Source organism: Pristis pectinata, chromosome 19 (genome assembly GCF_009764475.1).
Source record: "Pristis pectinata isolate sPriPec2 chromosome 19, sPriPec2.1.pri, whole genome shotgun sequence".
Classification (NCBI taxonomy): domain Eukaryota; kingdom Metazoa; phylum Chordata; class Chondrichthyes; order Rhinopristiformes; family Pristidae; genus Pristis; species Pristis pectinata.
Genome location: NC_067423.1, coordinates 1,658,001 through 1,676,238, shown reverse-complemented (window position 1 = coordinate 1,676,238; position 18,238 = coordinate 1,658,001). Strand labels below are relative to the sequence as shown.

The 18,238-nt window shown below is 49.3% G+C and overlaps 1 protein-coding gene across 4 annotated transcripts in view; it reads left to right on the top strand.

The window, feature by feature from the left end:
• The window catches only part of sema3d (sema domain, immunoglobulin domain (Ig), short basic domain, secreted, (semaphorin) 3D), a 272,045-nt gene that overhangs the window by 224,349 nt on the left and 29,458 nt on the right, over positions 1-18,238 (top strand). For all 4 annotated transcript variants that reach the window (XM_052033599.1, XM_052033596.1, XM_052033597.1 and 1 more), the window contains exons 12-16: positions 4,391-4,613; positions 11,673-11,761; positions 13,488-13,529; positions 13,630-13,787; positions 16,635-16,699. In XM_052033599.1, coding sequence (XP_051889559.1) covers positions 4,391-4,613; positions 11,673-11,761; positions 13,488-13,529; positions 13,630-13,787; positions 16,635-16,699 — 577 coding nt within the window. The remainder of the gene's footprint in view (positions 1-4,390; positions 4,614-11,672; positions 11,762-13,487; positions 13,530-13,629; positions 13,788-16,634; positions 16,700-18,238) is intronic.

Below are 18,238 nucleotides of genomic sequence, written 5' to 3'. Positions count from 1 at the left end.
CCCTCCACTCCCACCCTCCGGCTCCTTCCACTGAGCCAGTTCTGTATGTAATTGGCTAGCTCACTCTGAATCCCGTGTGCTCTCACCTTGTAGACCAGCCTACCATGCAAGGCCTTGTCAAAGGCCTTGCTGAAGTCCACGCAGACAAGGTCCACTGCCCTGCCCTCGTCAATCCTTTTGGACACCTCTTCGAAAAGTTCAATCAAGTTCATGAGATGATTTCCCAAGGACAGCTCCATTCTGACTATCTCTAATCGAGCCTTGCCTCTCCAAATGCAGCGAGATCCTATCCCTCAGAATCCCCTCCAGTAACCTTCCCACCACTGATGTTAGGCTGACCGGCCTGTAGTTCTCTGGCTTGTCCTGGAAACCCTTCTTAAATAAAGGCAGAACATTAGCCACCCAGTACCTCACCTGTAGCTACAAAAGTACAAATATCTCTTCCAGGGCTCCAGTAATTTCTTCCTTAGCTCCCCACAATGCCCCAGGGTACACATGTCAGGCCCTGATCATGACAGTCAATTAATACAGTGCTCATGGATACAGGAGAGCAGAAAACAGATCGCCTAATAATTTCCTTCTGGAGGTGCCTGATACATTGATGTCTCAAAAAAGCAATGCCAGGAGTATCACTGAAACAAATACCTGATACTGCTGAGGCATGAGGAAGTGTGAATGATGCTGGGGTTGGAGGAATTGAATCACCCGCTACTTTTAGTCAGACCCTGGGGTCACGGATAACTTGTTTCCACTCCAGTTCTGCGGGTTCTGAGGCGATCGCTGAGGCCATGAGCCGACGCAGGCTGATCAGTGTTCCACCTGTCCTGTAGTTTTGTTCTAATTCAGTGGAAGCTTGTTGGAGATGAGGTGAGAAAGACTGAGGAAAGTGTTGGGAAAATGAAGCAGCCTGTCTGCACAGAGATGGGCCTGTTAGTCATAGAGCAATACAGCAAGGATACAGGCCCTTCGGCCCAACATGTCCATGCCGACCACGGTGTCCACCCAGCTAGTCCCATTTTCCCACATTTGGCCCTTATCCCTCGAAGCCTTTCCTGCACTAATCCAAATGTCCTTGAATGTTGTTACTGTACCTGTCTCAGCCACTCCCTCTGGCAGCTTGTTCCATACACCCACTGCCCTCGGTGTGAAGATGTTGCCCCTTGGGCCCCTTTTAAATCTTTCCCCTCTCACCTTAAACCTATGCCCCCTAGTTATTAGTTCCCTTTCCCTGGGTAAAAGGCGATGTACATTCACCCAACATATGCCACCTCATGATTTTATACACCTCTATTAGGTCAGCCCTCAGTCTCCTATGTTCCAAGGAATAAAGACCTAGCCGGCCCAACCTCTGCTATAACTTAGGCCGCTGAGTTCTAACTTATCCTCGTAAATCTTCTCCACACTCTTTCCAGTTTAGTGATGTCTCTCTTATAGCAGGGCGACCAAAACTGTACACAGTTCTCCAAGTGCGTTCTCACCAATATCTTGCACAACTGCAACATAAGGTCCCAGCTCCGATACTCAATGCTCTGACTGATGAAAGTAGTCTGTCTGACTTCCCAAAGGTTGTGGACACATTGGTTAAGATTGCAGCTTGCATGGCTCCATGTACCTGACATAAGACGAGACTTATTTCTGAGGGCAGCCACAGATCCTCGGTCGATGTGTGAGGTCAAGAGGGCCTATGTCTCGGTGTCGATGCTGCTCTCTGCATTTGTCTTGGGATTGTCACACAGCGATGGACATGCCCATTGTATCTGAGGCGACAGAATCCACACTGTCATTCAGAGAGCAGCTCCTCAGCCACTGGGCACAGAGAGCTCAGGAGATCTGGTGAAATTATGGTAGTTAGCACAGAGACTGAGAGATTTTGTTGAAAACAACCTCTTAGCCACTAGAGGGGGAGGCAGCTCTTTGTATGAAAAGGCAATTGTTCTGACTGCAGTGCTGGAGATAATGGGATTTCAGCTAACTCTGGAAAGGCAGAATGTGCCGGGCAAGTTGGAGGAGATTTATCTGTCGTTTAGTATCATTAGCAAAGTGCAATCTGATCCCGGTGTGACCCCATTCCCCGCTCCCACCCCCCTCTGATCCTGGTGTGACCCCATTCCTCCCTCCCACCACCCTTTGATCCCGGTGTGACCCCATTCCCCCCTCCCCACTCCCCTCGACAGATCGTCACTGAATTCACAAACAGTGGGTGTGTGAAGCCTGGTCACACGTCACACAGACGCTGGAAGCAGGAGTTGGCCACTTGGCCCCCCAGGTCTGCCCCTCCAGTCAACCTGACCGCAACTGCTCCTCACAGGCCTCAGCTCCTCTTCTGGTCTGTGAGGAAGTTGTTGGATGAACTTCACCTTCATTCAGAACTTGCAGGCCATTCAGCCCTACCTACCTCTTCTGCCATTCAGGAAAATTGTGCCTGATCTTCAGCCTCAGCAGCACTTTCCTGTATCCCTTGATGCCCTGAATGTCCAAATATCTCTGCCTTGAACATACGCAGTGACTGAGCTCCACAGCCCTCTGGGTGGAGAATTCCAAAGATTCACCATCTCTGTCCCCTTATTCTGAGACTGTGACCCCCTGGTCCTGGATTCATCAGCTGGAGAATTATCACTGTCTGGCCATGTAAGAATTCTCTGTGTTTCAGTCAGATCTCATTCTTCTAAGCTCAAGACAACATTGTCTCAGGTTTTATGAACCATGTGTAGAAGATGGTCCAAGTCAAGAGAAGCCTGCCCTGGAAAGCAGCCAGGCTGTGGAGCTCATTCCCAGAAGGTGCAGTTCCGAGATGTCCAATAAACACAGGAGGGAGAAGTGAAAGGAAGGACAGACTCGGGTGAAGGGGAGTGAGGGAAGTTTGGGCAGACTTAACCTTTGGTCTCAGTGACATCTCCTTGCATTGAAATCTATGAACGTGGCAGTGGTTTACAGACAGGGACTGGGCAAGAGTGCAGATACCATTGCAGTGATCCCAAATGATGCAACAAAAGCCCAGCGCAGGGAAGAAGGTTTGTCTGGGCCAAGAGCCACTTAGTGCTGTGTTGTTCTTCAGCCGATTTTCATTTTGGTTTTCACTATTTAATCAGGTTGGCTTTATGTTTGGGAAATCGTGTCATACGAATTTAATTGAGTTTTTTGAAGAGTTGACCAAGAGGATTGAAGAGGCCAAGATGGTAGGCGTTGTCTACATGGACTTCTGCAAAGCCTTTAACAAGTCCCACCTGATAGTCTAGTCTGGAAGGTGAGATGACATGGGATCCAGGGTGAGCTGGATACAACATTAGCTTGGTGGTAGGTCAGAGAGTGGCAGTGGAGGGTTGTCTCCTCAGACTGGAGGCCTGTGACAAGTGGTGTGCCGCAGGGATCGGTGCTGGGTCCACTGTTGCTTGTCACCTACGTTAACGACTTGGATGAGAATGAAGGTGGCATGGTCAGTAAATTTGCAGATGATACCAGCACTGGTGGTGCGGTGGACAGTGAAGGAGGTTGTCTCAGGTTACAACAGGGTCCAGATCAAGTGGGCAAAAGAATTACAGATGGAATTTAACTCAGACAAGTGTGAAGTGATGCATTTTAGGAAGTTAAACCAGGGCAGGATATACACAGTAAATGTCAGGGCTCTGGTGAGTGTTGTAGAATGGAGAAACCGAGGGGTACAGGTACGCAGTTCCCTGAAAGTGGCAACACAGGTAGACGGGGGTGAAGAAGGTGTATAGCATGCTGGCCTTCATCGGTTGGGCTATTGAGTACAGGAGTTGGAACGTCATGGTAGAGCTGTACAACGCTAGCGGGATCACATCTCGAGTTTTGTGTGCTGTTCTGGTCGCTGGACCACAGGAAGAATCAGCTGGAGAGGGGGCAGGAAAGGTTCACAAGGATGTTCCCAGGACTGGAGGGCTGGGGTTATAAGGAGAGACTGGATAGGCTGGGACTGTTTCCCCTGGAGCGAAGGAGACTGAGGGGTGACCGTACTGAGGTTCATAAAATCATGAGGGGCAGAGCTAAGGTGGATGGTCACACTTTTCCCCAGGGTAGGGGAGTCTAAAAAACTAGAGGGCCCAGGTTTAAGGTGAGAGGGGAAAGATTGAAAGGCGAACTGAGGGGCAGCTTTTACATGCAGAAGGTGGTCCGTATATGGAACGAGCTGCCAGAGGAAGTGGTAGAGGTGGGTAGAATTACAATGTTTAAAAGACATACATGGATAGGAAAGGTTATGGGCCAGACAGAGGCAAATGGAACTAGCTTGGATCGACATTTTGGTCAGCATGGACAAGTTGGGCTGAAGAGCCTGTTTCTGGGCTGAATAACTCTCTATGACTATTTGTGACCTATTTTAAAAGTGTCATAATACATTGTTCTTTAAAAATAACAATCTCTTTCCCAACAGTGTCCCAGCAAAACCTATGATCCCTCGATAAAGTCCACGAAAGATTTCCCGGACGAGGTGATCAGTTTTATCCGCTACCATCCAGTGATGTTCAAGTCTGTGCACCCAATGACCACAAAGCCTGTCTTCACCAGGATCAACGTCGACTACCGACTGACGCAGATCGTGGTGGACCACGTGGCTGCTGAAGATGGACAGTATGATGTCATGTTCCTTGGCACAGGTAACTGGCGGCAAATAGTTTCACTGGATTTGAGTGAATGTGCCCTATCAGACACTGCCCCGTCAGACACTGTCCTGTCCGTCAGACACTGTCCTATCAGACACTGCCCAGTCGGACACTGCTTTATCAGACACTGCCCTATCGGACACTGCCCGTCAGACACTGCCCTGTCGGACACTGCCCTATCAGACACTGCCCGTCAGACACTGCCCTATCAGACACTGCCCCGTTGGAAACTGCCCCGTTGGACACTGCCCTATCGGACACTGCCCTATCGGACACTGCCCTGTCGGACACTGCCCTATCAGACACTGCCCGTCAGACACTGCCCGTCAGACACTGCCCTATCAGACACTGCCCTATCAGACACTGCCCCATCAGACACTGCCCCGTTGGACACTGCCCTATCAGACACTGCCCTGTTGGACACTGCCTCTGACCATTCCACCAGTATGTATTAATGCATTTATCTAGTGATGCAGTATTTTGGTGGTCTGATAACCGCTTCATCCCACGATTATGGAAACTACATTTGGTGGTGTTTACATTGACAACAGTGGAGCGGCAGGTGGAGCCCCTGCCTCACAGCTCCAGAGACCCTGGGTTCGATGCTGACCTCCGGCGCTGTCTGTGTGGAGTTTGCACGTTCTCCCTGTGACCGCACGTGTTTTCCCCGGGTGCTCCGGTTTCCTCCCACATCCCAGCAACGTGTGGGTCAGTGGGGTAATTGGCCGCTACCAATTTCTCCCAGTGTGTGGGTGAGGGGTAGAATCTGGGGGAATTGATGGCAATGTGGGGAGAATTAAATGAGTTGGGGTAGGATTAGTGTAAAAATGGATGGTTGGGAGTCAGCGTGAGCTCAGTGGGCCGAAGGGCCTGTTTCCATGCTGTATCTATGACGCTGTGAGTTAACATTAGAAGCTAAAAGCAAACCACTGGGGACCTCAGCAGGTCGGGCAGCATCTGTGGAGGGAAATGGACAGTCAACGTTTCAGGTCAAGACCCTTCACCTGGCCTGAGACCCAAACCGTCAACTCTCCATTCACCCCCACAGATGCTGCCTGACCCGCTGAGTTCCTCCAGCAGATTGTCCATTGCTCCAGGATCCGATATCTGCAGTCTCCTGTGTCTAAAATCAGAAGCTGCTTTTTGCCACCTTCCTTTTGTCCTGCAGGTGGAGCTCTCGACCAATCCATGTCCACCCCATCTTTCCCTCTCCTTCCTTTGCCCCACTGCCGAAACCTCCTTCCTTCTTGTCTTCTGAGAGATGTGAAAAACAAAGTCCGTCCCTATCTTCTCTGAACTATAGCAAGTCTGCTCATCAGCTCCTTGGGTGTTCCTTGAGTCTAAGGTATCGGACTCTGGTACATCAGCCTGTGTCCTCCGCAATCTCCACTTAACGCCCAATCCAGCTGAACTCAGAAATCCTTATTTAGGCATTAGGGTGGTCCTGGTGTTCCGGAGTAGGAGGGTGAAACAGTGTGGAGTCATTCTCCATTGTGGAGATCACTGAATGATGAGCAGGCTCATTGTGAAGGAGAGATCTTGCATTTTCACTGTGTTCCAGACCTCCTCATGTTCACTAAAGAGTAGCTCTGTGTTATCCCTACAGTTGGTAGTTGATGCTACCACCAGACACTCTCCCACCATTCCTTGAAATATTACAATGAGATTGTGTGACCAAAGTGAAACACAACTGACCTAGCGTTCTCTGACAATGCTGCACTCCCTTGCTCTGGCACCAAGTGAGCTCAGACTGCAGTTAGAACCCCCCACCATCCCCCACCCCCCAACATCTCCCCAACCCCCACCCACCACCACCACCCCACCACCACCCCACCACCCCCCACCATCACTCCACCATCCCCCACCACCCCCCACCAGGGTTTCTCACTCACACCTCTGCCAGATTCCAGGGGCTCCTCACTGGAATTTCTCTGTGGCGGTAAAACCTTCCTCTGTTGAAACAGTTGAGGTGTAACAATAATGGTCCAGACCCAGGGACTCCAGTGGAGTTAAGTGAGGTGAGATTAGGAGACACAATGAACTGACTGAAATGAGGAGTTGTATCCTGGAGGAACAGGGTGGTATTTCTGACCTTGCTGTTGGTATCAGTGTGCCATTCCCAACATGGGTGGATGGATATTTAAGAACATGAAACAGTACAGCACAGTACGGGCCCTTCGGTACAGAACTGTGTTCAGTTCTGGTCGCCTCATTATAGGAAGGATGTGGAGGCATTGGAGAGGGTGCAGAGGAGATTTACCAGGATGCTGCCTGGATTGGAGAGTATTGAATATGAGGAGAGGCTTAAGGTGCTAGGGCTTTATTCACTGGAAAGGAGGAGGATGAGAGGAGACATGATAAAGGTATATAAAATATTGAGAGGAATAGATAGAGTAGACAGCCAGCGCCTCCTTCCCAGGGCACCAATGCTCAAGACGAGAGGTCATGGCTTTAAGGTTATGGGTGGGAGGTTCAGGGGAGATGTCAGAGGGAGATTTTTCACCCAGAGAGTGGTTGGTGCATGGAATGCACTGTCTGGGGTGGTGATGGAGGCAGATACATTGAACAGGTTCAAGAGTTTGTTGGATAGGCACATGGAGGAATGTGAGATAGAGGGATATGCGGGAGGAAGGGGTTAGGTAGTGTGAGGGTGGTCTGATGGACGGCACAACATGGTGGGCCAAAGGGCCTGTTTTGTGCTGTATGGTTCTATGGTTCTATGGTTCTATGGACCTATATGAACACCTCCTCCATGATCAATCGAAATCTTCCCTCTTGCACAGCCCATAACCCTCCATTTTTCTTACATCCATGTGCCTATCCAAGAGCCTTTTAAATGTCCCTGTTGTATCAGCCTCGACCACCACCCCTGGCAGTGTGTTCCAGGTACCGACCACTCTCTGTGTAAAGAACCTACCTCTGACATCTTCCCTGAACATTCCTCCTCTGACCTTAAACGGATGTCTTCTGGTATTGGCCATCGCTGCCCTGGGGAAAAGGTGCTGGCTGTCCACTCTATCTATGCCCCTCATAATTTTATACACCTCTATCATCGCCTCACATCCTGCGTCAATCCAAAGAGAAAAGCCCTACTTCGCTGAACCTATCCTCATAAGACATGTTCTCTAATCCAGGCAGTATCCTGGTAAATCTCCTCTGCACCCTCTCTAAAGCTTCCACATCCTTCCTATAATGAGATGACCAGAACTGAACACAATTAAGTGTGTTCTAACCAAAGTTTTATAGAGCTGCGACATCACCTCGTGGCTCTTGAATTCAATCCCCCGACTAAGAAGGCCAACACTCCATACACCTTCTTAACCACCCTATCAACTTGCGCAGCAACTTTGAGGGATCTATGGACTTGGACCCCAAGATCCCTCTGTTCCTCCACACTGGTCAGAATCCTGCCATGAACCTCGTACTCCACCTTCAAGTTTGATCTTCCAAAGTGCTTCACTTCACACTTTTCCGGATTGAACTCCATCTGCCACTTCTCTGTCCAACTCTGCATCCTGTCTATATTCCGTTATAACCTACAACAACCTTCTACACCATCCACAACACCTCCAACCTTCATGTCATCTGCAAACTTACTAACCCACCCTTCCACATCCTCATCCAAGTCATTTCTAAAAATCACAAAGGACAGGGGCCCCAGAACAGATCCCTGAGCAACACCACTGGTCACGGACCTCCAGGCAGAGTACTCTCCATCTACTACCACCCTTTGCCTTCTGTGGGTGAGCCAATTCCGAATCCATGCAGCCAAGTCTCCATGGATCCCATTCCTCGTGACTTTCTGGATGAGCCTACCATGGGGAACCTTGTCAAGCACTTTACTGAAGTCCATATACACCACATCCACCGCTCTACCTTCATCTATTTGTTTTGTCACCTCCTCAAAAAACTCAATTAGGCTCGTGAGGCACGACCTGCCCCTCACAAAGCCGTGCTGACTATCCCTAATAAGACTATGCTTCTCTAAATGCTCGTAAACCCTGTCCATAAGAATCCTCTCCGATAGCTTGCTGAGAACAATTTTACCAGAACTGTTGCCTTATTCTCTCCAGTTGTGTGAGTTGAGTGAATTATCTTATTGGATTACAAGGGGGTTTTGCTGATTGTGGGAGGGTTAGTTGGACATTACACCGGTGCACTCAGTCCTGCTTGCTTCAGGTTTATCAGGTGCCTGAGGCAGGAGCTGTCCAGGCAATGTGCCACAGCCCGATAACATCTGAAAATAAATATGGTTCTTTCCACAATCCAAATATCCCAGACTGTGCACAATGAACCCTTTGTGAGTGGCGATGACTGGTTATGTAAATCGGATGTGGGCCACAGCTTGGAATTTCACTGATGGCCGGGAGGAGTTTCTTCGTTGTTGGCGACTGGGAGTGAGGCGTGGGGACCGGGAGTGAGGGGGGGGACCGGGAGTGAGGTGTGGGGACCGGGAGTGAGGCGGGGGGACGAGGAGTGAGGTGGGGGGAAGGGGAGTGAGGGGGGGGACTGGGAGTGAGGTGTGGGGACCGGGAGTGAGGGGGGGGGACCGGGAGTGAGGCGGGGGGAAGGGGAGTGAGGGGGGGACCCGGGAGTGAGATGGGGGGACGAGGAGTGAGGTGGGGGGAAGGGGAGTGAGGTGTGGGGACCGGGAGTGAGGTGTGGGGACCGGGAGTGAGGGGGGGGACCGGGAGTGAGGCGGGGGGAAGGGGAGTGAGGGGGGGGACCCGGGAGTGAGGTGGGGGGAAGGAGAGTGAGGCGGGGGGACCGGGAGTGAGGCGGGGGGACTGGGAGTGAGGTGGGGGGAAGGAGAGTGAGGCGGGGGGACCGGGAGTGAGGCGGGAGGAAGGGGAGTGAGGCGGGGGGACCCGGGAGTGAGGCGGGGGGACCCAGGAGTGAGGTGGGGGGACGGGGAGTGAGGTGGGGGGAAGGGGAGTGAGGTGGGGGGAAGGAGAGTGAGGCGGGGGGAAGGGGAGTGAGGCGGGGGGACCCGGGAGTGAGGTGGGGGGACCGGGAGTGAGGTGGGGGGAAGGAGAGTGAGGCGGGGGGACCGGGAGTGAGGCGGGGGGAAGGGGAGTGAGGTGGGGGGACCGGGAGTGAGGCGGGGGGAAGGGGAGTGAGGCGGGGGGACCGGGAGTGAGGCGGGGGGAAGGGGAGTGAGGTGGGGGGACCGGGAGTGAGGCAGGGGGAAGGGGAGTGAGGCGGGGGGACCGGGAGTGAGGCAGGGGGAAGGGGAGTGAGGCAGGGGGACCCGGGAGTGGGGAAGGAGAGTGAGGTGGGGGGACCGGGAGTGAGGCGGGGGGAAGGGGAGTGAGGCGGCGGGACCGGGAGGTGGGGGGAAGGGGAGTGAGGCGGGGGGAAGGGGAGTGAGGCGGGGGGACCGGGAGTGAGGCGGGGGGAAGGGGAGTGAGGCAGGGGGGAAGGGGAGTGAGGCGGGGGGGGACCGGGAGTGAGGTGGGGGGAAGGGGAGTGAGGTGGGGGGACCGGGAGTGAGGCGGGGGGAAGGGGAGTGAGGCAGGACAGGGGGAGTGAGGCGGGGGGACCGGGAGTGAGGTGGGGGGAAGGGGAGTGAGGCGGGGGGACCGGGAGTGAGGTGGGGGGACGGGGAGTGAGGCAGGACAGGGGAAGTGAGGTGGGGGGAAGGTGGAGACGAGGAGACAGGCAGACACTGGACTGTCCTGCATCAATCATATCCTCAGTACCGGGCTGTGCCGGCAGCTGGAAGTGATCACTCTCTTCACTTGACCAAAGGGAGACCACAGGCAAGGACATCACCCTAGTGTGGCCTCTCCAGCCTCTCCTCATCTCCCTTGTGCACCCCTCTTGTGTTCCAGTGGGATCACCTCTTGTTCCTTTAAATCCTACTCAACACGGCCAATCCTCCACCAACTTTCCCCAGAGGACACTTCCCTCCTCCACAGCGAATCCACATGACCCCACATCCCTGTTTAGGCAGGGAGACTGAAACTTCACGCAATGCTCCAGGTGAAGTCCCATCAAAGCCCTGTCCAATCTCAGCAGGATTTCCTTCTTTGTCCCCACGTAAAGACCATTTGTTTCCTGATGACTTCCTGCAGCTGTAGGGGACCTTCTGGTACTCAAGGGCCAGGACACCTGGATTCCTCTGTCCACCAACACTGACTGATTCCTCCTTGTATGTTGTTCTGCTCGACTTAACAGGAATATCATGGGAATAATCTTTATTTTAAGGTAGTTAAACAAAAGGATGGTAAGAATAATTGTTATCGTTGTGAATTTAGTTTTATGTAGTCCTGGTAATAACATTGACTGGTCGGTTTATTATTGTCACATGTACAGAGATACAGTGAGTAGCTTTTGTCTGTGTGCCACCAAGACTGATCATTCCGGACATCAGTACATTGAGGTTGTAAAAAGAAAACAGAATGCAGAATATAGTGTTACAGTTACAGAGAAAGTGCAGCACAGGCAGACAATAAGGTGCAAGGGCCACAACGAGGTAGATTGGGAGATCAAGACTTCATCTTTTAGCGTAAAAGAGGACCATTTTCGAGTCTGGTAATGGCGAGATAGAAGCTGTCCTTAAGCTTGGTGGTACGTGCTCTCAGGCTTTTGTATCTTCTGCCCGACAGGAGAGGGGAGAAGAGAGAATGACCGGGGTGGGAGGGGTTCTTGCTTATACTGGCTGCTTTCCCGAGGCAGCGAGACGTATAGACGGAGTCCATGGAGGGGAGACTGGTTTCCATGATGAACTGGGCTGTGTCCACAACTCTCTGCAATTTCTTGCAGTCTTGGGCAGAGCAGTTGCAGTTCCAAGCCGTGATGTATCTGGATAGGATGCTTTCTATGATGCATCCGTAAAATAAAAATAACAGCCAAATTTTAAGCTAGAGACCTGAAGTGGAGATTTTAGCGTGGTCACTACCCCAATACCTCTCCTGGCCACAGTCCACGTCCTGCAGAGGCCGTGTTGTTGATGGGCAAGATGTCCAAGTCAGGAACTGGAGCTGATTAGTTCCACTTGCTTCATTTTCTCCAGGAAAATCTTTTAAATATTGTTTTGTTTTGGTGCAGATATTGGAACAGTTTTAAAAGTGGTGAGTGTCACAAAAGAAAACTGGGTCACCGAGGAAGTGGTACTGGAGGAACTGCAGGTGTTTAAGGTAAGGAAACTGTCCCAAGGATTAAGCTGAGTTATGGTTACACCTTCAGCAGGCGTTGTGCAGTGTGTCACGGGTAACACGCCCCGAGCATCACGTAGCATAGAGTCATAAAGCATTGAAACAGACCCTTCGGCCCAACTGGTCCATGCTGATCAAGATTCCCATCTGAGCTAGTCCCATTTGGCCCATGTCCTTTCTTATCCAAGTACCTTTTAAATGTTGTTAATGTACCTGCCTTAACCACTTCCTCTGGCAGCTCGTTCCATATACTTAATAGACTTAGATATACTTAGTATATTCCATATACTTAGAGATTTAATAGAAAAAGTTGAGGTTTCTATTAAATCTCTCCCCTCTCACCTCAATCCTATGCCCTTTAGTTCTTGATTCCTCAATCCTGGGGAAAAGACTGTGTATTCACCCTACCTATGCCCCTCATGATTTTATACACCTCTATAGGATCACCCCTCAGTCTCCTATGCTCCAATGAAAATAGTCCCAATTCCTCAACCTCTCTCCACAACTCATTCCCTTGAGACCCAGCAACATCTCATAAATCTCCTCTGCACTCCTTTCCAGCTCAACGGCATCTTTCCTATAGGAGGACGACCAAAACTGAACACAATATTCCAAATGTGGCCTCACCAACACCTTGTACAACTGCAACATAACATCCCAACTTCTATACTCAATGCCCTGACTGATGAAGGCCAGTGTACCAAAAGCTACCTTCTCCACCCTGTCTATCTGTGATGCCACTTTCAGGGAGCAATGTACTTGTACTCCTAGGTCTCTCTGGTTTTCCAGGCCCTATTGTTCACTGTGAAAGTCCTACCCTCATTTGCCTTCCCAAAATGCAACACCTTGCACTTATCCAAATTAAACTCCATTTGCCATTCCTTGGCCCACTAACCCAGCTGATCAAGATCCTCCTGTCGATCCTGATAACAATTTTCACTGTCAATGACACCACCTATTTTAGCATCATAGGAGATAAGCCTGTGGTCCACTCTGTCTGTTCTCACCCTCTGTGCTAATTCTGTGTTGCATTAGCCTTAGTGAGGAAACCCTGGAAAAATATAAAAACAGATAACTCGAGTTGTTACCGCGGTCCAAACCTGAGCTGGACGGATGTCTCCTTAATTTGTGGGGCAGCTATCTTACATAATTTCTTGTTGCACCTGATTCCAATAAGTGATCAACAAATCCCTCAGAGTTACTGAGAAGTTGGTAAAGTTCTCAGTGGCTTCAGGTGAAGGTATTTCAGCTTTCCCACAGCTAATTAAATGGAATTAGGAGTGTGGATGGTATGACTGGGGTCCTGCTTGTACAGTGAGCAGAACTCTCTGGCTGTGAGCCAGTGGCGTAAACAGGAGCTCGAACCAGTGGTTCCAGAGTAAATGCAGCCCGTGATATGACTATAATCCAGCAATATGCTGGCTCACGGATGCACAGTGGAGGAATGGCAGAGGCTGCAATTGTCTTGTCCTTGCTGGTATGTCAGCGTGACGGGGGCAGTGTCTGCTGATTGAAGATTCAAGAATATCTAATACACAAGTTTAAATCACAAGTTTGAGAGCGCAGTGTTTATTGTCAGAGTTCTCTAGGTGTTTCCACTGGGTTTGTGGGTTCTGACGACGAACAGGTTGCACCCTGCTCAGCTGTCACTGAAAGCAAACTGGATTTAGGATCTGTTACAAGTACCATTTCCATCTTATTTCTCCAGGGTCATTCTCCAATATTGAACATGGAAATCTCTTCCAAACAGGTGAGTTATAAAGTCTGAGTGTTATCGTAAACTCTGATCTCGGTTTAATCTTCTTATCTACCAAAGACTGCAGGAAGTAACGGCTGATTATTATTTGCAGCAACAGTTGTACATCGGCTCCAGGGATGGGTTAGTCCAGCTCTCGCTGCACCGTTGTGATATCTACGGCAAGGTCTGTGCCGAGTGCTGTCTGGCCAGAGACCCTTACTGTGCCTGGGATGGTAACTCCTGCTCCCGCTACATGCCAGCATCCAAGCGGTGAGTGCTGCTCAGCTCTACTCTGCCGGTTGTCATTTCAACACAGTGTTTGATCAGACTTCTTGATATCACAGAACCATACAGAAATGGGCCCCTCCAGCCCACCATTCCATGCTGACTGTGATGTCTACAACACTAGTCCCACTTGCCCGCATTAGGCCCACATCCCTCTCCCTATCCACATACCCGTTCGAACACCTTCCTCTGGCAGCTGACCACCACCCTCTGTGTGGAAAAACCTGCCTCTCTGATCTTTCAATCTTTCCCCTCTCACCTTAAATCTATGCCCTCTAGTTTTAGACCCCCCCCTACCCTGAGAAAAAGACTATCTACCCTATGTTCCTTATAATTCAATCAACCTCCATAAGGTCACCCCTTAGCCTCCCGTGTTCCAGTGAGAACAATCCCAGCCTGTCCAGTCTCTCCATATAACCACAGCCCTCTGTTCCAGGCAACATCCTGGTGAATCTCTTCTGCACTCTCTCTATTGCTACCACATTCTTTTTGTAGTGTGGTGACCAGAAATACACACAAAACTCCAAGTACAATCGAACCAATGTTTTGTACAACTGCAACATGACGTCCCAGCTCCTGTACTCAACACCTTGGCCCATGAAGCCAAGCAAACCAATTGCCCTTTTTACTACCCCATCTACCAGCGTCACCACTTTTCAGAAGCGTGTGGACTTGCACTTCAAGCTCTGTCTGTGCATCAACACTCCTAAGTTTGCTGCAAATAGTTTATATTTTCCTTTAAAACTATCATCTGTGAGATTGCTGAAAAGAACTTGACAAAAAGTCCACCTTTTATTTCTGTAGCTTGAAGATTGCCTCTGTTTATCCTGAAGTGATTTAAGACCAGGACATTTTCTGTTATGCAAGCTGGCGAACTGCTATCATGCAATTCAGAGTAATATAACATTTGTCTTGTAAAACAGCGCACACCCACGGTTTTATTCCTTTTCCTATTAACGTTTTAGTGTTTAAAAATTTGCCTTCTGTTGTACAGGATATAAACACGAGGCATTGGTGTAAGTGATTAAACTCAGTTTCTGAACTCAGCCCAAACAGCCAATAGAATAGAATTCCAAATGCTGAGCAGACCGTCCTTGTTAATATGTTGCCTGTTTAACTTGGACCCTACAGGGCAAACCGTGCCTTCCTCTAGTGCATTGATGTCATTTCCTCTCTGCGGGGGCCTGTGTAGTGACAATTCGCAGAGGCCCCAACTTGTTGAGGCCCCAGCGATCAATCAGTTCGAATAAACAAATCTTGCAATTAAAAGACTCGTATTTCTGTAGCTCTAAATCTTAGGTTGTTCCAAAGCTCTTTGCAGCATCATCACTGTTGTGACATGGGGAACAGGGTGGAAAAATTATACACAGTGAGCTCCCGCAGACACCAAGGTGTTAACAGCCAGATAATCTTCTCTATACAGTACAGAAACAGGTCCTTCGGACCAATATGTCCATGTCAACCAAGGTGCCAACCTGAGCTAATCCCGTTTGGCTCATACCCCTCTAAACCTTTCCTATCCGTGTACCTGTCCAAGTGTCTGTTAAATGTTGTTATTGTACCTGCCTCAACCACTTCCTCTGGCAGCTCGTTCCACACACCCACCCCACCCTCTGTGTGGAAAAACTTGCGTCTCAGGTCCCCTTTAAATCTTACCCCTCTCACCTTAAACCAATATTCTTTAATTTTCGACTCCCCCACCCTGGGGAAAAGACTGTGACCGTTCACCTTATCTATGCCCCTCGTGAAGTTTTAAACTTCTGTAAAGTCACCCCTTGGTTTTAAAATACTCATCCTTGTTTTCTCGTTCTTTCCTTGGTCTCCTGTCCCTGGTCTGAACTTGCCCCAGCTCTGAAACTTCACCTCAAATTCCCGCTACTTGATCTCCCTGCACTTCATTGCTGCACCATTTACGTCTCCTCCAGACGGATGAGTTTTCTCTCCGTGAGTCCAACCCCCACATTTGTTTAACCTGCCCCTTCATGCATTCCCTCGCTTAATCTCTCCACCTTAAACCCGATCACAGACTCCACTTTCTCTCTGCACCTTAAAACCTATTGGTCTCCAACTCTTCGCAGTTCCAGTAACAGATCATGGTCTCCGCTTGTCTCTCCACAGATGCTGCCTGGGCTGCTGAGTATTTCCAGCATTGTCTTTTTATTTATTTCAAATTTGCAGCATCTGCAGTATTTTACTTTTGTTTACAGCCAGTTCTGCAGTGGTCCACAGCTGGAGTGTGTCCACTGGAACCACCTCAGATACCCTCAGAAGATGGGCTGAGCACTGAATGTCATTGCCTGCATCCCTTTACAATGTGTGCATTCAAAACAGTTTCACCTCAACACTGTTAATGGCACTTTAACTTTAACAAACCTTGGCAGATTTTGTTCAGAATCTTAAAGTTCCAGCATCTATGAAACATTACCAAGTTTGAAATGAGCAGGCAAGGTAAATCAAGTGGTGGTTGTAAAGTGATGTGAGATTGATGTAAGGAGGTACTTGTACCTCAGATTATGTGGTAGGAAATAAATAAAATGTTATTATTAAGTCAATGTCTGGGTTTACAGTTCTATTCATCATAAGCACACTAGTACATGAGGCAGATGGTGCCAATAAGTGGCTATTAATCACGGAGAACTAAGTTCACCAAACTCTGCAATTTAACACATAGGACAGCAGAGCCCATTGTCAAAGACAAAAATGTTAACAACTACAAACTGCAAAAACATTTTCACAGTCTGAACCATTTTGCTTTGGTGATTTTCTGTTCCTTCTGTTTGATCAAACACAATTTCAAGTGATATTTCATTGGCATTTATGATGTTTGTACAGGCGCACAAGACGTCAAGATGTGAAGCATGGAGACCCAATAAGTCAGTGCTGGGATCTGGAAGAAAGTGAGTATGTGGTGATTCGGAGCAAAGCAGATGACCATGCTTTTATTTCCAGCCCTAATAATAAAGAAGGATGTTTCATTCCAAAGTTCAGCAGTGCATCCAAGCTGGTAGTTAGTGAGACTCTAAATTTTCATCCATCCTTTGTGACCCTTAACACCATGACAGGAGAAACATCATAATTTGTAGCAAGGCCAGATATTGGGAGCCGGTGAACATCTGGGTTATGTTTTTGTCAGATTACTTCTTTTTAGTTCTTGCATAATCTTAGAAACCTTCAGATATGGTTCATTTATTTAGTGTAAGGGAAAGAACTAAATCCGTCAAACTGTTGAACCTATAGCCATATTCAAGTCAGTGTGACCTGGAGTGTTTGCCCTGTAAAGAAATGTATGAAAGCTTGTCATTTATAAAGGGGATGAGGATCAGAAGAAGTGATTTGAATCTCACTGCTTTGAGGCTGAGCTTCCTTCACACCAGTTAGGATGGTGTAGAGAAGATGGGTGGGGTAGATCCATGGGAGTGAAGGACGTGAGTTGATGTATGTAGTCCAACAGAGACGTTCACTTATGTTATGTCTTTAACCAAGTGAAAGACTTCAGGGAGTTTCAGGCCCTTGTCAGAGCTGGGATTTCAACCTGCAGCCATGGTGACAGTTGACATTCCCATGGAGGCTTGGGAAAGCTTGGAATTCCAATAGATGACCAGTTGGAAGAGTTGGGAGATTCCTGGAAATGAGCCACTCTCTCTTTTGGACTACCATCAGTTGGCAAAAACATACTGGTAGAAGGTTCCAGAAATCGATTTCTCTGTTCCAATATTTCTTCTGGAAGAGGGTGGTGACTTCTCTGTCCCAGAGGGTTGTAGAGGCTGGAGCACTGGAAGTATTTAACGAAGAGGTATATAAACTTTTGAAAGGTGAGGGAATTGGGGGTTACTGGGGAACTGGTACAGAAGAGGAGTTGAGTCTGGGGCAGATCACCCATGATGACGTTGGATGGTGGGGCAGGGTTGAGGGGCCGGGTGGCCTACCCCTGCTCCCATTGTCTTGTGTTTTTGTGATATTCAGGTGGTGCCACTGTCATATTTGCTCTGGGAGTCAATAACCCCAGTGGATTACATGATCCTGATACCTGCACATTCTCAGGTTGTGCTCACTCTGAGCTTCTGTCAAAGTGTAACATAAACAACTATCAGAAGGCAAGAGGCCACACCCATTCTACAAAGCCCTCCCTCCAGCCTCCACCCCCCAGAGAACCATTGCTCAACCACTCCTTCAATGCCGCAGCCAGACTATCAAGAGGCTTCAGAAGAGCGAGGATCCCCTGAAAGGCAACAGATCCCCAACCTTCTCTGGGGCTGACTCCCTGTGCACTTGGGATCTGTATTACTGCGGACTCTTTCCACCTGTGTGCATTGGGGGGATGAGGATTTGGGAGTGCAGTTTGACTCCTGACTGACGGTCCAGCAGTTTAACATCCACAAGTTTGTGCATGAAGTGGTTTCTGCAGGAAGCAGTGATAATCTTTCATTCCATTGATA